The sequence below is a fragment of the Cervus elaphus genome, chromosome 5, assembly GCF_910594005.1.
Source record: "Cervus elaphus chromosome 5, mCerEla1.1, whole genome shotgun sequence".
Taxonomy (NCBI): Eukaryota; Metazoa; Chordata; class Mammalia; order Artiodactyla; family Cervidae; genus Cervus; species Cervus elaphus.
The window spans coordinates 100,261,659-100,284,410 of NC_057819.1; the positions used below are offsets into that span (position 1 = coordinate 100,261,659).

The 22,752-nt window shown below is 51.4% G+C and overlaps 1 protein-coding gene and 1 long non-coding RNA gene across 2 annotated transcripts; one reads left to right on the forward strand and one right to left on the reverse strand.

The window, feature by feature from the left end:
* Positions 1-1,068: 1,068 nt before the first annotated feature.
* On the reverse strand, positions 1,069-21,850 carry ALOXE3 (arachidonate lipoxygenase 3). The gene is made up of 15 exons (XM_043900931.1): positions 21,493-21,850; positions 20,664-20,868; positions 19,459-19,540; positions 18,809-18,928; positions 18,377-18,502; positions 15,678-15,781; positions 14,984-15,156; positions 14,092-14,235; positions 13,779-13,982; positions 13,609-13,695; positions 12,955-13,124; positions 12,263-12,384; positions 7,131-7,231; positions 6,396-6,566; positions 1,069-1,950 (listed from the first exon to the last, which is right to left on the reverse strand). Exons 1-15 carry the CDS (start codon positions 21,637-21,639, stop codon positions 1,771-1,773), a joined length of 2,136 nt encoding a protein of 711 aa, XP_043756866.1. The 5' UTR covers positions 21,640-21,850; the 3' UTR covers positions 1,069-1,770.
* Positions 1,887-16,125, forward strand: LOC122693435. The gene is made up of 4 exons (XR_006340898.1): positions 1,887-1,932; positions 2,962-3,022; positions 15,002-15,106; positions 16,025-16,125. It is a non-coding gene; the product is annotated as an uncharacterized LOC122693435 (long non-coding RNA).
* Positions 21,851-22,752: the final 902 nt, after the last annotated feature.

Sequence of the window (22,752 nt, forward strand, 5' to 3'; positions counted from 1 at the left end):
CTCCACCCATGCACAACAGCACCAAAGCTTGAGTCTTCCATGAGTTCAGAAGAGGAACCAGATCTCAGTGGCAATGTTAACAACCTGACACCCAGAAACTGGACTCTCAGGCTTTGCAAAATACCTTATTTTTTTTGGTAAGAATGCAAGATTTATTCACATTAGAAAACCAGCATAACTCACTACATTAACTAACGGAGAAAAAATTATAGGCTATTTATGGACACGACTGAGTGACTGAACTGAACTGATGTATTTTATTAACTTTTTATTTTATATTGCAGTAACAGCCAGTTAACAATGTTGTGATAGTTTCAGGTACACAGCAAAATCACTCAGCCATACCTAATACCTATGTTTTTTGTATCAACCCCTTGAGTCTAGTGGAGAAGGCAATGGCACCCCACTCCAGCACTGTTGCCTGGAAAATGCCATGGACAGAGGAGCCTGGTAGGCTGCAGTCCACGGGATCGCTAAACCCACTCCAGTGTTCCTGCCTGGAGAATCCCAGGGATGGGGGACCCTGGTGGGCTTCCGTCTATGCGGTCGCACAGAGTCAGACACAACTGAAGCGACTTAGCAGCAGCAGCAGCAGCTTGAGTCTAGATACTCTTTCACCTCCTGATGGATGACACACTCTGTCTGGGAGGTGAAGGAATGGAGGGCCTGGCTAGGTAATGGGTTGAGCTGGGAGGCTTCCTGTCTCCAGAGCAGCTATGCTAGGGACTCATTGTGGCTCCTTCTTTCTCTAATCTCTGAATACCCCACCTATGTACATACACACAGGTACAATAAGAAAAATGAAATGGGAGCCAAGTATACAGATTTTGGGGCTTCCCAGCAGTTGGTAGGGGTAAAGAACCAGCCTGCCAATGCAGGAAATGTAAGAAACATGGGTTCAGTTCCTGGGTGGGAAGGATCTCCTGGAGGAGGGCACAGCAACCCACTAGTATTCTCTAGTACTGTTACTTAGAGAATCCCCATGGACAGAGGAGCCTGACCGGCTACAGTTCATAGGGTCCCAAAGAGTCGGACACAACTGAAGCGACTTAGCATGCATACTAATTTTTATTGAAGTTTCTGGGCTTAAGGACAGAAAGTGGGTGGTGGATGATAGTTGGGATAGGAAAGAGTTGGGGAGAGACTCCACACACACACACTCAAGCCAGGGAACTTGGCGCTGAGAACTACAGTTAGAGGTACAGGTAAGCTGGGCTCTAATTCTAATCCTCCCCCTAAAGATGCGGGGGTCAAAGTGGACCACATGGCAGATCCAGAGCACACATCCTTCCTTGTCCAGTTTCCAGGTTCTGCCAAAGGAGAAGTTGGATTGGATTGGTCCTAGGATGGGAGGAAGGTGGAAACAAAGAGGTGAAGTAGGATAACGTATTTTGGAATGAGAGAGGACTGGGGAGGCGGGTTCAGAGTACCAAGCTGGGCTTGGTGGGAGGAGGTAGGTTTTTCATAGAAGATGGGGAATAGGCTAGGCTTTCACAGGAGGCTGCCCGAAGGAGGACATGGGATGATGGAGATCCTTCCTTTCGAAGTGCCTGTTGTGCGTTTGACTTCAGTCAGCAGATTCTCACCGCGGACACTCCCGGACTGGTCCCTCACAGTTCAGGGCCCAGTTCATGTGATGCTAGAACCATCGTGGGTGCAAAACGCGTCGAGAAAGTGCAGGCTGATCAAGAATAAGGAGGACAGAGGGAACTGGAGGATCCTGAGAAGCTGGCCCGCCTCACACCAGCGCTAGCGATTAAGAGGAGGGGGTTAAATGGAAACGCTGTTCTCAATGAGGGGAGGGTCCAGGTAGGCGTAGGGCAGCGCCAGGCCCCGGTTCCGCTCCCGGATGTCTCGCGAGATCTGAGCCAGGCGGTTCTGGAAGACAACGATGCTCCGGCGGGGGGCTTCCTCTGTAAAGTGCTCGTCCGGGTAGGTGCCCAGGGGCCGCTGGGAGAAAATCAGGTGTGGGGTCAGGATGATGTTCAGGGCCATATTTGTCAACAAATGCAGTCAAGGTGGTTTCTAAAGGCAGGCGTCACCCAGCCACGGCCACTGTAAACGCAAACCCTTGAAACCCCGAAACTACCATTCCAGCCACCTGCACAGAGCAGCCCACCGATCCCTAAAAAGGTTCCTTCCTGTGCCTAGGCCACTGCTTTATGAATGAAACATAACCACGTCCGTAACACTACTGAAATCAACATAAACGGCCCACCAGATATGCCCAAGAATACACAAAAGGCAACCCCTGAAGACAATCAGTTCTGAGGCGTCTCCCAGTCAGCCACCGTTGCCAGTGTCATCATACACTCATGCTTTCCAGCCTAGCCAACCTCTATTCAGAAATAGCGCAATGAACTGAAGTCAGTCCCACCCTGCGGCAGAACAGGACTGCCCTTCTGGGCTTGACCACAGTACACCACCAGTTCACCCATCAGGGTTCCTGGGGCCAACCTCTTAACCAGCACACACTGCTCACATAATAAAACTGTTGCCAACAATCCTGATGTTTAAAAAATTCTTTGCCTTGTTTTATTGCACCAGCAGAGCCTCCTGAAACTGTTAAATCACAGCCTTGTTTTCTCCTCTCTGACTTTAATGACCTCTATTGTTTCAACATAAGGCCAGTGTTTTCTTTTCTGAAATATCAAAACTCCATAAGGGAGTTTCATCTTATACTGAGTTTTTAGTAGTGATGGCTATTCTCATTTATCAAACACTTTTTCAGCATGTATTGATTGAGATGATTACATCGTGTGTCTCTTTACTGATGTAATGATGGATATTATTAGATTTCATCAGGCTGAACCAACCTTTCATTCCTAAGTTAAACTATACTTCATCATGATGAATTATTGTTTTACTGTATACTATTGGCTTTCATTGACTAATGATATATTTTTAAGATTGTAGTTAGCTAAGTGGAATGAGTTTATAATTTTATTTTCTTAATTACAGTGGACATGTTGCAAGGGCTTTACATGGACCATCACAACAGGACAACAATCCAGTAAGACAGGTACTTCATCATTCCCACTTTACAGATAAAGAAACTGAGGCTTAGAGAGGCCCGATTACATATCCAAGGTCACATAGGTGGGAAATGTGGATCTGGGACTAGAACCCTCTACCTGGGACTCACTTCTCTTTTCTTAAGAGCACTGCCCTTGCCAGGCACTGGTGTCAGGGTTACCAGTAAAATTATTTAGGAAGCTTCTACTTTTTTATATACTTTCAAGAAGTGTGAATGATTTAGGAATTATTTGCTCCTTGAAGGTTTAATAGAATCTCCCTTTACAAGGAGAGGGATCAGATCTTTTACAACCCTTTTCATTTATGTATGGTTTTCACCTCTTCTGGTATTTTGGTTTTTTTTTTTTGTTTGCTTTGGGTTTTTCAAGTTTTCCTAAAAATTCTACTTATTTCATCTAGGTTTCCAAATTTGTTTGCATAAAACTATAATTAGTATTTTCTTCTAATTTTTCCATTCTTCTCATACCTTTTCTATTCCTGATGTTGTACATTTATGTTAATTTTTTTCTTGATTTGAATTATCTCTGGTTTATTTTATTGGTCTTTTCAAAGAATCAGTTTTATGTCTTATTTACCAGATCAACATCTAATTTCTGAAACTATAGTGTCACTATTGATAAAGCAGAGCATAGAAATATGAATGACTGGGTTCAGTGCCTAATTACTAGCTGTGACCTTGGGCAAACTGCTTGGTGTCTCTGAACCTCAGTTTTCTCCCCTGTAAAATGGAGTACCATTTATTGAACACTTATATGCCAGTCACTGTATTAAGTATTTTAAATATAGCTACTTATTTATTTCGTATCTTGAAATAGTGCACATAAGATACCTGATTTAATGACTGACACATGATAGATCCTCAGGAAGTGATAGGTGCTATATATTATTGTTGTTATCGTTATGACTTTCCGGGTTAGGTTTCCCACTGGCTTATGAGAAAGGGAACTCTCCACCCTCATCCTCTGGTGTACTCCTCCCTTTCCAGTGTGATTTTGTGACTTATAATAAGAAAAATATATGTGGTTTTGTGTTTCTAGCACAGAGCTCTTAATACCCTTATAACTTCATAGTGATAGAGTGTTAAAGGTGTCTTTTGTTATTCAAAATAAGCCCTTTTCAACCCCACCTGAGTTTCTGTTAACCAAGTGACTTCTGGAAATTCCCTGGGGTTGGAGGCTGGTTGCCAGAGGGATCGACCTTGTGATTAGGTTAGAACTTGCAGTCTCACCCCCCAGCCTCTGGAGAGGGGGCAGGAACTGAAGGTTGAATTAATCCCCAGTGGCCAATAATTTAATCAATCGTGCCTAGGTAATGAAGCCTCCATAAAAATCCCTCATGTACGAGTTTGGAGATCTTCCAGGTTGACACCCATGTGGAGGTGCTGGGGAGAGAGCCTAGAGAGGCATGGGAACTCCACACCCTTTCCCACACTCCTTGCTCTCTGGAGTGCCTCCATCTGGTCATTGCTGAGTTGTGTCCTTTCAGCATGAGCCAGTCATCTAGTAAGTAAATATTTTCCTGAGCTCTGTGAGCTGTTCTCAGCAAATGATCAAAACTGAGGAGGGGTTGGTCAGAAACTCAGATGATAAGCTGGAACTTGCAGTTGTCACCTGAAGGGGGTGAGGAGGGTGGAGTGGAGGAGCAGTTTTGTGGGACTGAGTCCTTCACCTGTGGGATCTGACACCTCTCCAGGGGGACAGTGTCAGAATTGAGCTCAATTAGAGGACAGTTGTTAGATTTCATCAGGGGCTTCCCTGTTGGCTCAGACCCACATTGACACCCATGTGGAGGTGCTGGGAGAATCTGCCTGCAGTGTGGGAGACCTGGGTTGGGAAGATCCCCTGGAGAAGGAAATGGCAACCCACTCCAGTATTCTTGCCTGGAGAATCCCCATGGACAAAGGAGCCTGGCGGGCTACAGTACATGGGGTCGCAAAGAGTCAGACATGACTGAGCAACTAACACAGAGGACACCCAACTGATGTTGAAGAACTGCTTGGTATGGGAACCACCCCCACACATTTGGTGGCTGGAAATATTGAGGGAGAGTACTGAGAGTAGTAATGTAGTGTTGTGTGAGTAGACAAAAAAACAAAACAAAACAGTGTTTTTCCTTTGCAATGACTGAAATGAATGTCTCCAAATCCTTGGGAAGTGAGACCAGAGAGGAGCAGCATCTGGGGAGTAGTTCCTGCATTCCCAGGCGATGAGATGATAAGTTGAATCTTGTTAGGGAGATAAAATATTCGTGCCAAATGGAGTTAAGCGTGAGAAATGAGGATATCACAGCAGAGAGCTTGGGGACAAGACCAGGAGGGCAGAGGCATGACTGATGACCCAGTGTGTAAATGGAGATAATGGTAACTGGTGATTCAAGGGCTGCTCCCCTGGCCTGGCCTAACTAATAGCCTCCTTGCTGTCGGTCCTGCCTCCAAAATTACCCTTCCCATCCATCTGCATAGCCACAGAAGCGCCCTTGCAAAAACACAAATTCAGCCATGTCACCCCAGGCTTAAACCCTTAAGTGGTTCCCATTTGTCTTTTGAACAAATAATTGCAGCCACACTGGGCTGTTTATGCTCCTGCAAATGCACCAACAGACTCTCACCTTCACTTTGCTTTGCTTGGTAGAGTCCTTCCCTCTGCTTAGAAACTAACCCTGCCCCTCTTTTGTCTGCCCAACACCTCCCTGCCCCAAAGGTTTCATCTTAGATGTCACTTCCTCCAAGGCCTCTTCCCAGGTTTGCCTGGACTTCGTCAGGTTCCGTGAGGCCCCATCCTTACCTCTGTCACTGGGCTGTAAGCTTATGTACAACATCAAGGTTCATATCTGCCCACCAGTATCTGGCATTTGGCAGGTGCTCAAGAAGTATGGACTGAATGGAGGAATTCATGAATGATTCCTACGACATTGTGGTGCCCTTTTCCCTTTCCCTGTGTGTCTCCTCAAGTAGACCGTAGGATTCTTGCAGGCAGAAAGTTCTCACTCAGTGTTATGTTCCCGGTGCCCAGCACTGTGTTGACACATGGGAGGGATCTGGCAAATGTCTGGGTGAATGGATGAGTGACTGATGGGTGAGTAAGTGGTTGGATGGACAGATGGACGGATAGGTGGATAGACAGGTTAAACTGGTGAATTAGATGGAAGTTGTGACCCAGCCACTAAACTGGTATTTACTTCAGTGTGTCTCTGGGGCCCAACTATCATTTCCTGAAGAAACTGAAGAACTCAAGGCAACTCAGCATAGATGTCAGATGTTGGCTCCCAAACTCCCTTGGACAGCTACCACCACCTCCACTACCCAGGCCCTGCAAATTCCCCCCAGCCCCAGACACCCCACCACCACCACTACCACTCACCTGATCCTTGGGCTCTTGGCTGACCAACCAGAAGAGGAGAATATTATTACAAGTGGTATTCACTTCCGGGAGGGTGTCCAGGTAACTCTTCAGGGTGGTGGTCCCCTTGGTCTGCGGTGGGGGCTGCCTCATGGATGACGGGGCATTGGGCATCCAGGCTCCAAAGTCATGCTGTGGAGACCCCCCAACCCCAGCTGAGTCAGTTGGCCAGAAAAGAAGGACCATCTCCCTCCTCAACATCCCTGTTCCTGCCCCTACCATCCTAGATCTTGCAGTTGGGAAATAAGGGGGTCGTTAAAAGAGAAGCAAGGAAGAGGGTGGCAGGAGCCTGGGTCACCCCTTGTTATCCCCCTACCTGGTGTTCCAGGACTGGGTGGTGTGAGTCACCCAGGAGGGAGGAGGACCCAGAGTAAAGAGGTCACCCGAGAAATGAGCCTTGGGCTGGCCTGCTGCTCCACCTGGCCTCGTCCTGTCCACAACTGGAGCCCCTCAGTACTACTCCCTCCACAACCCAACTTGAGTCACCATTACGAGCTTGGACTGAGCTCTACTCCAGTCATCATTCAGCCCCAGTGCTGCCCTCCACCCAGTCACCACTCCTACCCCAGCCCTATCCATAAACCCATCACAGCCTTGACCCTCCCATGCGCTCAGCCGAACTCTGGCCTCACATCCACTGCTGAGACTAATCTTACGTAGCCCAGTGTCCCCCAGGCCCACCCTCTGCAGCCTCACCTGCCCACTGTTGACAGCAGCATGTTGGGCAGAGCAGTTGAAGATGATTGCAGTGAGGAATTTCACCAGCTCTCCCTGGGTGCACAGCTGGCGTGGGAAGCCTAAGAGTGAGGGGAAGGGAAGAGGGTGTGGATGGAAGGGACCAGATTCCTGAGGGCACCTCAGGACTGGGGCTCGCTGCAGGAGGAGAGAGAGCAATGCAGACTAAACATGTGGCTGCCACCATCTTTAGACTAGTATTGGGATTGGGCTGAGGTTAAGGATAGGGGCTTCCCAGGTAGCTCAGTGGTCAAGAATCCTCCTGCCAATGTAGGAGATGAGGGTTTGGTCCCTGAGTCAGGAAGATCCTGTGGAGGAGGAAATGGCCACCCACTCCAGTATTCTTGCCTGAAAAAATCCTATGGACAAAGAAGCCTGGTGGGCTACAGTCCATGGGGTCGCAAACAGTTGGACACAACTTAGTGACTGATCATCACACCAGGTTACAGATGGTCATCACTATGGTGTGGTCTCTGAAGGGGGGGACTGGGATAGGACTAGAAAATGCCAAGCCAGCAGAGGTCACAACAGAAGAGCCAGGTTCAAGGGAACAGCACTTCTGTCTGCAGCTTGTTTTAGTATGTAATTATAGAATTCTACCCAATTCACCAAGATTTGCCTGAGCACCCAGGAGCAGATCATCTCATCTGCCGTTGGGTTTAGTGGCAGAGACAGATGGTCAGAGAAGGTGCTGCTTATGAGCCCACAATGATGGAAGCAGAGGAAGGTTTAAGGCCAGGGCTTGGCCCTTTGAGGAGATGGCAGGTTCAGCAACGGGGCTGGGTGGTTAGAGGAGGCTTTCCTGGAGGAAGAGAAGGGGCCTCCCTGGGTAGAATAATGTGGTGAGCTTCAAATGGAAAAAAAGAAGAGGCAGGCATTTTCAGGCTCAGCCCTTGGTCGTCTTTTCTCTGATCTCACTGGTCTCATCCAAGACTGTGGCCTTCACCACCTCTCACTGGCTGATGATTCCCAAGTTCACATCACCCCTGCACGCTGGACTTGACAGTGGGTATAAATCTGCAGCTGCTAGCTGATACCTCTGCCTGAGTGTCTGTGAGGCGTCTCAGACCTGACACTTGCCAGACCTCAAGCTTGACTCCCTACCTTGCACATTACTGAAACCTGTCCCCTGTGGCCACCATTGGGCCCACTTTAGCGCTCTCCATTCAGTTGCTCCAGCCAAAATCTGTGCACTCGCTCCCCTTTTTATCTCACACGGCACATGTCAGCAAAGTCTTGCAGAAGCCATCCTCGTGCCATCAGCTCCAGTCTCCACACCACCCCTTCTCCATCGTCTCACCCCTGGATGAATCTGACTGCTTCCACCCTTGCCTCTGACAGTTTGTTCTCCACATAACAGCCAGATCAAGTGATCCTTCAGAATTGTAAATCCAGTTATACCGCCCCTACCTAAAATGCGTTAAGGGCTTCCCACCTCACTTACCTCACCATGGCCCTACTTAATCTGGTTCTTATTCCTTCTCTGTCTTCATTCCCTTCCCTACTTTTCTCCCTCTCACCTACTCTACTCAGCTACACAGGTCTGCTGATTTCTTAAACCTGCCTGCACGCTCCCACCTGAGGTCTCTGCACTGACTCCACCTCTGTCCCTACACTCTTGCCCCAGTTATCCACAGAACCAGCTCTCTCCCTTCAGTCTCTAGCAGACAGCCCTTCCTAAAAGAGGCCTTCCTTGACCTCCTAACTGAAGTAGTCTCCCTACCTCAACCTGCTGTATCCCCTGATGCTGTTTTGTTCTTCTTTTTAACCACTTGACATATTTGCTAGTTTATTTATTTATTTATTTATTTTATTTGCTAGTTTATTATCCATATCTCCCCACAAGAATGTTAAGCTTCTTGAAAGCCAGGATTTTTGCCTGTCATGTTCACTGCCAAACCCCAGCACCTGAAACAATACTTAGTAAATATTAACAGTATTTAATAAATATTACTGGTTGAATGAAGTGAATGCACGAGAAGGTAGGAAGCCAGAGTGGGCAAGCACAAAGTCAGAAGCAAGGTGAGGGGACAGGGAGGGGACTTAATTGGATGTGAGGCTACAGCACTTTGCCAGGCAGGGTGGTTTCTGGGGACTATTTCAGAGGATTACTGGGGCGGTGGCCCTGCCGAATTGGCGGCGGACGAGTAGCGAGAGGCTGGGAGGGGTGGGATAGGTTGAGAGGCAGCTGCCACTGTTGCGGGAGTAGTGAGAGGACTAAGACTAGGGTGGTGACAGTGGGAAATGATGGGGACAATAGCATTGGCCACTTAACTGGATTTCGGAAGAGAGGAAGACATTGGGGAACATGAGTCAAGATGGCTCCAAGGCTTGGAGTCAGGATGACAGCTGTGAAAGAGGCTGTTGCAACAGAGCAGACGGAGAGGCTTGAAGGAAGGACTGGGTATCTGTCTGCCTGGGAGTGTGTGGGAATTTTCCGAATGTGCTGTTCATGGTGGATAGAATAAAAAAGCAAAGTCAGGTGACATATGGGAATTCCTCTATAGCGCATATTATTTTTTCCCTTTGAAATGTGGAAGCCAGAGGCATGCTGAGGTTAATGAATGAATGTATTTTACCTGAAAACATGAGTATAGTATAAGTTTGTGCCGGTTGGAAGAGATGTTTGTCAATCTGAAGAAAGTCCTGATGTATTAAATCAGAGATAAGTTGAATAAAGAAAGACAAGACAGTTGATCCCACTCTGTGTCTTGAATAGGAAACAGATAACCCTGAAGAGAAAAACAGCTGCCCCTGGAGGAGAAGCAGTTAGGATCAGGATGCTCCCTGATTAACAGTAGGTTTGCAAAGCACAGGGAGGGGCTGCTCTTCAAAAGATCCAAGAGAGGTCTGGCTGTCACCACCCTAACCCAGAAATCACGCTTGGCGTCACTAATAGATAGCCTGACATCGCACACCTCCCAGTATGATGCAATGCGGAGAACACAGTATCACTGGAGAACATTCTTGCCCCAGACATTTAACCTTTAGATACTACTTCCGGTTGACAGACAACACAGTGGGTAGAGGAATGACAACGTGGGGAAGCAATTAGATAAATTCAGAAGGCGAGACATTCTGCAGAACAGCTAGTCCTTAGCCTTGTCAGATGTTTATGTGATTTTAGAAAGGGCAGAGAGGGGCTGACCTAAAGTAAAAGAGACTTTAGAGTCAAAATGAACACATATGTCATTTGGTCCTTGACTGGCTCTAGAATCAACGGGATCAACTGAGGGAGAATGGGACAAGTAAGAGGGTAATGTTGGAGATTACTTGTCAGTTTTGTTAAATGTGATGCCAGCATTGTGATTGTGTAGAAAATCTGAGATGCATATTAATTAGGTAAAATGTGAAATATGTGTAAATAAAAGCAACAACTTAATCAAACATGGCAAGATGTTAGGAACTATATCAAGGTGGTGGGTAAACTGCATCTAGGTGGGTAAAAGTAGAGTATCATATTCTCTACTTTTCTGTATGTTCAAACTTTTGTTTGAAAAAAAAAAGCTGGAACTTCCCTAATGGTCCAGTGGTTAAGACTCCACACTTTCAATGCAGGGGGTACAGTTTCAATCCCTGATCAAGGAAATAAGATTCCCGAGGGACTAGGCAAAAAAAAAAAAAAAAAAAATGCTTTGGAGCCCACTACAGGTAAAGCGTCTGTCTACAAAGCGGGAGACCCAGGTTCGATCTCTGGGTGGGGAAGATCTCCTGGAGAAGGAAATGGCAACCCACTCCAGTATTCTTGCCTGGAAAATCCCATGGATGGAGCCTGGTGGGCTACAGTCCATGGGGTCGCAAAGAGTTGGACACGACTGAGTAACTTCACCTCACTTCACTTCACAGGTAGGACTACAACAGCTGTTCATTCTGTTCCCTGGTGACCTGAGACCACACCTTCTCCCCAGGTTTCCCCAGGCAGGAATTGCTCTGGGTGGCCACCAGAAGTGCTGAGTCAGCTAAAAGTTACAGCCCCTGCTAAGAGAAGACACCTCAGGCAGTGAGAGTCTCCCTCCCTCCGGCTGGGGGAACTAGAGGCTGGACATTTGTAGCACTTTGAGCCTTGCAATTTCTTCCACTCACCCAGATAGAGATGCCTTGTCTGCACTTTCCAGTGCCTGAAATACAGACCGTGATACACTGGCACCGGGGAGGTAGGCTGTGAAGAGTAGCAATGACATGTATAACCCAAGTGAGGCCAGAAGTCCTTCTACAGAGCATGACTTGTAATTTTCATGTGCTGGTCTCAAGAGTCACAGTGAGACAGCCAACAAGGAAAGTTTCCTCAGGGAATGGGGAAGGGGGATTTCCAAGTCTGGAATCAGCTACAGAGGAGAAACAGGAGAAAGGATCGTTCTGTTAGGGAGGGGTAGAGCAAGAGGAGACAGAGACCCAGGACAAACCAGAGCTGGAATCAGGATCAGGAAGCGGCAGAAGCCCTGAAAGAAAGAGGAGGTCAGAAAGACACACCCTCCCTGGAGCAAAGGGAAGACTTTAAGGAGGGGAGGGCAGTCGGGGGCATCTGCTTGCACTTAGGTTAAGCAAAGGAGGCCTAAGAGGACTGGTGTCGGTTGGGTCTCAGAGGCCTCTCAGGCAGTGTCAAAAGAGAGGGGATAGCCAGGGACAGGTGACAGGTGTCAGTAAGGAGGAATTGGGCAGCAGCAGCACCAAGCTACTCCATGAAGCCACAAGTGAGACAGGTTGGTGGCTGGAGGGGCCACCTGTCAGGATAGGCATAAGAGGGTATGAGAGAGAGTTCCAGAATCCTTAGTGCTGGAGGCTGGAGATGGCTTCTACCACAAAGCGACACATCCCCAGATCTCAGCAAGTGAAGGTGAATGGGTGGCAGAGGTCGAGCAGGGACTATGTAGTGGCTGAAAGCAAGGACTCCAGAGATGCTGGAAGCTGGCTCTGGACCCTGCTTTTGCCACTGCCAGTGCGGCCTTCTCTATGCCTGTCCCTTATCTATTCAGTGGGGCTAATGATGGCATGTGCTTCAAAGGCTGCTCAGTGAATAAGAACTGGGGGCCTGGTAGGGCCGAGGGGGACAGCAGGTCATTGAGTCTGTGGTGGGGGGGACGGGGAGGGGATACCTGAGCTTTCCCGGCCCAGGAATGCCTGAGCAAAAATCTCTGCGACCCAGGCCTGCAGCTCTGAATCCTGCTGCACAGACGCGTCGCTGGTGTAATAGTAGCCCACAATTTCTGAGACGAAGCTGCAGAAAAAAGATGTCCCTGCTCCAGCAGTGACCCTGGGTTCAGGCCGGCCCCCAAATCAAGGCCCAAGGCTGCTCAGGCTAGTGAGAGCTAGCTGCCCAGAGTCCACTACGAGTCCATGGAGGTTCAGTGGGGACCCCCATATTCAGTTGGAACTACAGTGCCCAAGCTTCCCTCAAATCTCATCTCCACTCCAGAGTCATGGGTGCTGAGGAGAGCCTGACATGAGGCCTCCCCTCCCCACCTGGGAGAAAGGAAGACCTGTCCACCTGGAGGCCCCACCCACACCGAGCTGTTACCTCTGCCCTGACCTCTCAGGACTCCATGTCCTTCCTGTCCTCTGCCACATTCACACACAGCCCAGGCCCTCCCCAGCCCACAGCTCTCTGCCATTTCATGAGGAACCCCAACCCCAACTCTCACCCTTGCAGTGCCCTGTGCTGGGCTCAAAACACCGGAAACCCCCAAGCACCAAGTGCCCCAGCCTACATAAGCACACGGATCCACACTGTCCCCTTGGCCAGGAGGCCCTGGTGGGGCCAGATTGGCCACAGGCCGCAGGCCCACACCTCTCAATGGCTGCCCAGATCTTCAGGCCGTCATCTCGGTAATGGTAGTTGGGGATATCCAGGACACCGCGGGCCCGCAGGCTGTCCGGAAGGCAGAAATTGGTGTAGGTGAAATGGGCCAGACCGGTGCTCATGAGGTAGAGGAGGCCCTGCCTCCCAATGGACGTGACCTGAGGACACAACACAGCTGGTCACCGCGACCGGCCCAACCCCCACCCCAGAGATGGGGCTAGAGATTCAGTAGAGGGAATCTTCCAGTTAATCAAGCATCCAAGACCAAGAATTAAACATCCATAAGGGCAGGACGTGGGCTGCACAGGCTGCAGCCTTACTGCCTGCGTAGGAGGTAATCCTTAGGTGTTTGGTAACTAGAAGAATGAACTGAATCCCGGGCGAGCCGGGAGGGGAGCGCCAACTCGGGGTCAGCGGACAGGTGTGCTCAGGCTGGGGTGCCTTGCCCACCTCCAGGAGACTTTGGAGTCGGAGCCTGATGAGGAGGGGCGGGTGGAGTGGATTGGAGGGAGGGAGGTTGGGGGCAGGTAGGAGACTTGTGGAGAGGGGCGGGGCTTGTGGAAAGGAGTGGGCCAGGGCTTGTGGGCGGGGCAAAGTGCCCTGGGGGCAGAGCCCCGGGGAAGGGCTGGGTGGAGGATGCACCTTGTCCACAAGGCCCTCAGGGTTGAGCAGCGTAGCACGGGCGATGGTGTTCACCTGCAACGTGTAGCGAGTGTGGGGAAGCAGAAGCTGCGAGTGGGATGAGGTCACAAGAACCGAAGGTCAGGGAGAAGGCCACTGTGGCCCTCCCCCCACCCGAGGGTCACCCAGACCTTGTAGATAGGATGGCAGAGAGGCAGCTGACGCAGCGTGGCCATGGCGAAGGCCTCGCACAGCAAATGTGTGCACAAAAAGTGCGTGTTGTTCTCATGCACCAGGAACTCAGAGTTGCGCACCCACGTCTTCGCCAGCAGCCAGTCCCAGTCAGTGTCAGTGGGCAGGAAGATGGGGCTGTCGGGCCCAGGGGTCTGGCAGAGCTGCATCGAGGAATAATAAGGGGGTGAGGCTTTAAACTGACAGGTGCCCCCTGAGGCCGCGTTCCCCGAAGCCTGGTCCACACCCCCTCAAAGCCGGCCGCAGGCTCACCTGGATGGCCAAGGGCACCAGGGCCCCCTGGGGGTTGAGCCACAACAGGCAGAGCGGGGCGGCCACGAACTGGGGGCGGCCGTTTATGCAGTGGACAGGGACCTCCTCCAGGATCCAGTAGTCAGCTAGGAAGATGTTGCCCCTCTGGGGAAGTTGCACGGAGCCTTAGAGTGCCGTCTGCACCCGGCTCTGCTTCCCTCTCTGTCCTCTGTCCACTCCCACTCCAGCCTGGGCCTCAGTGATGCTTGGTGCCTGCACTAAAGGCCAGTGCTGGGAACCTCACCCTTCCCAGCATGTCCGGAATGAAGTCCAGCTGAATCCTTCCTTGTGCAACCTCTCACCTGGCTTCCCAGCCTCTTGGACAAGCCAGCATCCTCTCCTCCTCTCCCCATCCCTGGTCCTTCCTCTTCTCTCAACTCAGATGACTTGAGTGTATTCAGTATCAATAAAATCAACACAGGAAGAGAATTTGCCAACCACAACCACAGCCTTCTGGAGGATGCCTGAGAGCTTGACTGAGTCAAGATCAGAGACTGGGTGGGTCATCATCTTCTCCCACACCCGCAGAGTTCCTAGTTCTCCAAGATTGTCCTTGCTCTGTCTAGTGGCATTGCCTTTGGCCTGTCCTAAAACGGCTTTCTTTGGGCCTCAGCACCTGGGATCTTGGAGGCCCCAGAACAGGGGCAGGGCATCCTCCTTCAAGCTGTCACATTCATGCATACCAGTTCGCCAGGCCCCGTCTCATGCCTCAAGCCTGAGGCCCATCTGCGCCTTACCCATAACTGTTCTGCCTAAAAGGTGCCGGGCTGGGGATGAGGCCTGCAGGCTGGATGCAGCCATCCCACCCTTACCCTCCACACCCGTCCCTTCTCCCTACTGGCAGCTTACCCACCTCTAACTCTGTCTGCAGGCAGGTGCCTGGTCCCAGTGAGGGAGCCACCATGTCGTTGGTGATCGGCAGCTTGCTGGGCAAGCTGGAGAGGCAGTGGAGCATGACTGGGTTGACGCCGTTCAGGTACTGGTACCCAAAGAACTGGTCTTCACACCAGTGCTCTCTGACATACTCTGGGGGACAAGAGAGGGGGCCAGTTGGGCTGAAATCACTTCACTAGATCCTCCTTAGCCCAGCACTTTGCTCATCATTATGGTTTAATCTTTCCTCCCAGCAGTCCTATGAGTAGGTGTAATTATACCTTCAGTTTAACACAGGAATCTAAGAGGCAGAGTGACTCGCTACTTGCTTAATTGGGTGGCAGACACGAACATGTCTGGCCCCAAAGCCCAAACCTCTTGATGGCAGGGGTAGGGGAAGAGAGATGAGTGCACCTGACCAGGATCAGGACTCCTTAAGTGACCCTTGACCCCCGCTCCATCCCCACTTGCCTATTCTTGTCCCCACCCAGAGGAAGGAGAGATGGGTTCCTGAGGGGAGTCTGGGAGAGTGCCCCCAGTGAAGTCAGGAGCCCTGCCCACTGGAACCCCACAACCCCTCTGCAACTAGAATTCAGCTTTCTCCCAGCATGAGGCAGAGGAGCCTGAGCACAGGGTCCAGTGGAGAAAGGACCTCTCCGCCTGGCTCTGCACACCTGAAGTGAGGGTCTTGTGGCAACGCATGATATTCCGGATGTCGTCCAGCTTCTTCCAGGAACCCCTGCGGTCCAGCAGCCCTCGAAGCTTCATGCCCAAGGACCTGTGGGAGGGGAAATGGGGCTGGGGGCTGAGGGCTGCCATGGGCACTGTGCCCCCAGCCTAGAGCCCTGGAGGAATTTGACAAGGTCAATGACCAGAGCAGAGGTGCCTAACGGTCCACGTGGGAGACAAGTCTAGAGGCTAGTTGAGGCTTTGTAAGGGTGGCTCCACATGTGTGCGCAAAGATGGCACACATAGTGCAGACCAGTTATCTTCATTGGTGTTTCATCATGCTTTCTCCAAGCTCTCATCTTATCATAGACCTTCACTGGCTCCCCTCTGCCCACATGACGAAGCCCTAGCTGCTCAGGTTGCCCTGGCAACTCCCCACCAGCTGATTTCTACAGCCTTTCTAGCTTTTTTCCCCACCATGTGCACTTACCAAGGCCCACCACAGCCTTCTCATTAAACATAGCCAGAGATATACTTTGTACACTGAACTGGTAAAAGTGGGCTTGCCAGCCTGCAGGCTGTACTTTTCACTTTGTGGATGTTAGTATTGAGTTTTTTGTGTTTTTTTTTTTTTTACAATGAGCATATATTACTTGATAATCAGAAGGAAAAAAATGCTTGAAATGAAGTCTGCTTTCTCCCCTGTCCAGGGCTTGTTAAGCTATGCCTTTCCTAGAGAACCATCTCCTACATCTCCATCTCATATCAAGCCTACCTGTTCTGTGTGCATCTTAGATGCAAAGTCCTTCATGAAGCATTGTCTGATCACCCCCCAAACATACACCTTGGTGTATCTTTCAAAAAATACCCACTACTTCTTTCGTTATATTGTGAACCCTTCATTATGTCACTACTCAAATAAACTCCTCTTATACTGTGGGCTCCTTATGGCCAGGACTGGGCTGTGTTGCCCTGACATACCCAGTTTGTAATAATCACTCACTAGCTAGGCCAAGTCAAGTGGAAGGGAATGGAACAGAGGACAGGCAGGTTTGTGGCAGTCGGTCAATAAAGTAAGCTGTGGAAGGAGGCAGATGTGTCATGAAGAGTGTGGGCACCTGGAGAAGGCATGGGGGCAAGGGGGCAATAGTGACCTGACAAGCCCAGGGACAGGTTCCTACGTGCTCAGTAAGGAGCCACTCACTCCTTCCGTGAACCTGTGCTGAGTGGCTGCCCACTAAGAACCTAGGGGATGGGGAAAACTCAACAGGAGCATGGTCATTAAAACAGAGGCTGAGGAGGCAAGAGAGGACAAAGAAAAGGCCTTCCTTTTCCAAGGCCTGCCACTCACATCCTTTAGGGCACCCTGCAGTCACGCCACACTAAAGCCCAGTGACTCCCTCCCCTCCATAAATGACCAGAGGCTGCCAAATGCCAACTCCTCTTCCCACTGGACCTTCTCTGAGCCCCACACCGGCAGTCCACATGGTCTCCTGGGCCCTCCCCTGCCTCGACCCACATTTCCATCTGGGGACCAGCTCAGGTGATGCTAGTTACTGAGACTCTCCTTAGTCCTGCCAGGCGTCTCAGCAGGTCCTTGTCCTGAAGCCCAAGCCCCCTTGTGTCTGCCTGTGGACACTCAAGCTCCATACCCCTCCTCACTCCTACATCCCCTCCCACTAGTTCTTCTCCAGAAGAACGGCTGTGGCACTGAAGCCCAGAACATGAGGATCCAGCTCCTTGCCGTGGCCTCCTCTGGGCCTCCTGATGCAGCAGGTAGCAGGTGGCTGAGCCCCACAGAATGACCTGGGTCTGCCCAGGACCCACCCATTCCCCATCTCCTTTCCTCTCTCCAAGCCCAAAGCTTCAATCCCATATGTCTCCCAGCAACCACTTCCCGATCCCTGCTCCTGTCAGGACCAGATGTCAACTGGACCCCCTCCAGCCACATCACACTCAGAACCTCAGACTTGAGCTGCCGGTGACCCCACCAATAGTAATTAACTGCCTTGCACATACATCTCCCCAGGGGAGCCCGTGAGTCCATCGCAACCAAGACTGTATCCTAAGACTACAACTTTTTATGCTGGATATTAGCTTTTTTTTGGCTACACTGTGCAGCCTTCAAGATCTGTTTCCTGACAGGAATCAAACCTGTGCCCCCTGCAGGGGAAGCATGGAGTCCTAACCACTGAACCACCAGGGACGTTCCCTGGATGTTAACTCTCTAAAGTCTTCCCCCACACCTATGAAGTCGGTATGAATATTATTGTCATAAATGATAAAACCGTTTAGAGGCTATGTGAAAATCAAGGTCATAAAGCTAGAAAGTATTGGCCAGGAAATTGAACCTGAGGTGTCCTGACCACCTCCTTAAATCTTAAAGACTGGCCCTCTCCTGCTCAGCCTGGTCCCACCAGCAGTGACTGGGACCGTGCTCTCCTCAGAGTAAGTGCTCAATTAATTCTATTGGTTTGAGGACTGGAAAGAGAAGGAGAGTTTAAGAGCACGAGGTGATGATGGGGAGCTAGAGAAGAGTTGCTTAAAAAGAGAGTGGAGATGGGGCGGGGCAGGGGGAGGAGAAGGAGACACTGCGGGTGGGTGGATGGAGGGGAGACAGGGGCAGAGATGTGGATGTGATTGATCAAAGGGACAGGGGCAGAAGGGCGAGGGAGCAGGAGTGCGGAGATGGCAGTGGCCTCACGCAGGGATGGCGTTGAAGAGCAGCGAGGTCGTCTTGGTGGCGGAGTAGCGGATATTGGGCTCCATGTGCAGCAAAGAGGGGATGTCAATTTTCATGGGGAAGCCAGGCAGGTACCGATTCCCACTGCTGGGGAGCAGGGAAGCAGAAGGGCAGAAACCAATCAGAGGGACCTGCAGCCCATTCCCCTTAATTCCTCCCCTCTCTCCTCCCAGAGAGTCCCCAGGCCTCTGCTCACTCCAGGCACCTCCCCTGCCCTCTCCCCTCCTCTCTGCCAGACTGCTGGGGCCATCCCCACCCATTCTGCTCCAGACACTTGCATTAAACTGCATCTGTCACAGACCATGACTCCCAAGCTGCCCAGCCCAGTCCTCACAGCAGACCCTTCACTTCATGCCCTTCCAGCTTCTTCCCCAACTCTCAGTGCACCCTCACCTGTCACCTGGGTCTGCGCAAGGCGCTGTCTTGGTCAAGGCAAATTTCTTATCTGACTCCATCTCCTCAAAGCTGCTGACATCTATAATGCGGGGGAAGCCAGGGGCGTAGACTTTCCAGCTTCCAGGGGAAAGAGATTGAAGTGGCAAGTGAAGCTTAGGGTAAACAGAAGCCTTAGCTTTTAAAGACACAACTTTACATTAAAACTCCCAGAAACCACCCACTGTCTGAGCAGGTATGTTTGTTTTTTTCCCCGAAGACACTGGGCTTCAGATCTGGGTAGCATTTGAGGATGGCATGAATATCCAAACTGGTTTAGAGTTGGGTTTGTGTTGAGATCAACATCGTGCTCGTTTGGGTGTGAGGCTCATGATGGGCTGAAGTTGGTCAATCCTAAGGTCATGTCTGGTATCTGGGTCACATCAAGGACAGCTGGGGGTTGAGTGTGGATCCATTGATGGTCTTGGGGACAATTATCAGTACTGGTGTTGTGGGCCTGGACTCAGGGTCAGCATTAGATTGAGGTTTAAATGAGGGTGGTGATCAGAGTTGGGCCCCCAAAGTTGGAACTGAGGTTAGAGTTAGTAACAGTCTGATTAAGGATCAGGTCAGAGTAAGATGGGAAAGAAGTCAAATTAGGCCACCCTCACCGGTAGCATTCCTGTCGGGCCTGGAGTTCCCGTTTCCTGTGATCCAGAAGGAGGGGAAGGGAGTCCTGACAAATAGTTCTTGCTGTGGGTAATGAAGATTACTCATTGGTAAGTCTCTTTTCAAATGACACCTCCTCCAGCATGCCTTTCCTTAACCCCCCAACCCTTGAACCCAATCCCTCAGGGACACGGTTGTCCCCCATTCTTTTTGCATTCATCAGTAGAAAGGGTTTGGGACACCCTTAACCCCAGATTATAACAACTCCCTAATTGTTTGCATGTGTGTCTCCTTTTCAAGACTACAAACTCCTTGGGGGCAGAAGTCACATGGTATTCATCTTTTGTATTCCCCGCATCCAGCATGGTGCCTGGAACCATGCACAAAATGCATACTTGCCACAGGACTGGTGAACAAACATGTTTTGTGAAGTGACAGGTGGATGTGTTGTGGTGACAGATAGGGGTTTGGAGTGCAGCCTGTGAGGAACTCAGTGTCAGCAAGGGTAATGTTCACTCAACTCACCTGACCTGACATCATCTCTCAGCCCTAAGACTCGTCTCCACACTCAGACTCACCCTAGTCTTGCCTGTCTCAGGAGATATGTGTGTGGGGGCAGGGGGGTGTGTGGCCAGAGGCTGAAGTAGCTTCAGTCCAGCATCCTTCAAAGCCCCCACCCAAATTCAAGAAAGAACCTGAACAGCACCTCACAGAACTTCATCCACAGCAGGAAAGCCAGTACTAGTGGGCCAGGGCCTGTCCAGTTAAATTCTCTAAACATTCAGGGCTTCTCCCAAGTTAAAATTCAGTAACTCCACTTGCAGATTAACTCCTCTCAGAGGAATTGACTCCGGGGAAGGAGCAGGGTGACAGTGGTGAGCATACCGCCATCTCTGTGTGTTTCTGTGCATGTGACTCTGAGTGGTATGAGTGTATGTGAGAGTGCACACCTAGACTGTGTGTGTCTCCAGAGGGGTACATACTGCCCAGAAAACGCCTGCATTTCAGGGTGTTCGAGGCTTGAATTTTCAGAAAGCACCTACTTGGGATCCCTGAGTTGCAGTTACCCTAACTCCAGCCCTACTCTTTACACCCTGGGCTCTGTGAGAGCCACCCCTCCCCACACACACACCCCCCCACCACCTCTGCTGCGCCTGGTCCCAGTGGATGCTTCTGAAGCCCAGGCCAGCCCCTGCCTCTGCCACACCTGTTCCTGGTCGAAGCTCGATGGTGCAGTAGCCCTCCATCCACTGGTAGCAGGGGAAGTGGGAAAAGGTACCATCGGGGGCAGTGACGCAGATGCAGCTGCAGTACCAGGAGTCCTGGGGGAAGAACGCATAGCGCTCCTTGTGGAGCCGCAGCATTAAGAGCTCACCCAGCTCCTCTGAGCAGCGCACCAGGTACTTCTGCACCTAGGGTGGGGGCAAGAGAGCAAGCCGGTGAGAGGCAAGGAACAGCCGAAGTCGTCCTGCACCTTGAAAAGTGCACCTACACCTGCGCCTTCTACACCTCTGCCTCACCTGACGTGCACTCAAGCTGGCTGTACCCCATGCAGTGCCTTGATGTGAACTACAAAAAGGTATCCTTCATCTGGCAGAAGCTGCTGCAGGAGCCCTGTGTGAGCAGGGTGCATTCTGGCTCTCCCGAGCCTCCTTCAAGCCCCCACCTGATGTCGGCCACCCACCAACAGTGCTGGGGCCTGGCAGAGGCAGGTAGACCCCTCTGGAGAAGAGGAAACCCAAGCTCAGAGGGGGCAAGCAGCTTCCCCAAAACCCACCTTCAGTTATTGGAGAAGGAGCTAGGAAGCCAGTGGAATTCTCTGGAGCCCCTGTCCAGGGCTCCTCCTTCACAGCCCTGCCTGGGTAGGGTTTATGATCCCCAGGAAAGGCAGGGACCAGAATGGGGTGGCCACGAGGACCGGCATCCTGAGTTCTGCAGGATTTGATGAGCCTTGAGGGGAAAGATCCTCCCCTCCTTCAGGATTCCCTGCACCTGGTGGCCCTCAGGGCCGCCGCCTCCCTCTCTCCTCTACTCACCGATCCAGAGGCGAAGTCCCTGCCCATGCGATCCAGTCGCTGCTTGGGGCTTTCACCACATGTGCCCACCAGTGTGACAAAAATGTTGTCCAGTGTGCCAGCCATCAGGTAGGGACCAGTGGTCACACACACGCGGTACAGGGCCATGGTGGGAGGAGAGAAGGGATGCCCCAGCAGCTGGCCTGGAGGAGGTGAGCCACAGACCAGGCAGGGCTGAGCTCCTGGGCTGCCGAACCGCGGGGCCTGGTGGGCAAGATGGGCCTTTGAGGGAAAGCCCAGCTCTCTCTGGGATGCTCTAGGGCCCACTCGCTGGCTCTCTGTCTCCAGAAACACTCTGTCCTTGCTAGCTGCGGGCTGGCTCTTCCCGCCCACAGCCTTTCTCCCTACTAGTTGCTTGTTCGCCTCTGGCAAAACCGGTCCCTCTGACTGGCAGGACCAGGTTCACCCAGATAGCTATCAGGAGCCTGAGTCCTACTGGAAAGGGAGGGACCAGATGCCAGAGGGAGACAGGCATTAGGTGACGCCTGCATGATTGGGACATTGATCTGTTCCTGGTCAGAAGCCAACTGATGCCCTGGGGCCCTTGTCCGCCCACTCCCCAGCCTCCCGGAAACCTTTCCTCCTCTCTCTCAGTCAGAACTGGGTACAGGGCACCAGCATTCCTAATTGTGAATCATCCAGGTGAATCACCATACACGAGTGAGCCATATATCACACATGACTACAGCCACACGCGAGTCGAACATGCATCTCTGCACATGGCATAGAGGTCATAAACAGCCCTCCTGTCACCTCCTGAGGTTGGTACCCCCCTCACCCCCAACCCGGCCCTCTGTGTTCCGTGTCTATGGCACGGCGGAACTCAGTGCCTCTTCCTTGAAATGTGGAAATGTGGCCGATCTGAGGACCGAAGTGGTCTCTGGGAGCACAGCATCTGAAGGCCTCATGTGGCATTCTTTTCTCTCCGCGGGCCCCCCTTGGCCTTGGGGCGGTAGGCAGGAGAGCCCAAGTACGTGGGGTGCCTGGATCTAGGTCGTCGGACTGGGAAGAAACCCATCCCAGAGGGAAGCCCTCTGCAGGAAGCGCCCCCGCGCGGCCGTGCCGACGCCGCACCCACCCAGCTTCCGCGACTCTTAGGCTCTAGCGTCCTAACTCTTGCTGTGCTGAGGAGGTTCCGATAAAAAGCAATCACTGGCCGCTGGCTTCACCTGCTTTCTGTCGGTTTCTTCTGGAGTCCCCTGCATGCATGCATGCATAGCA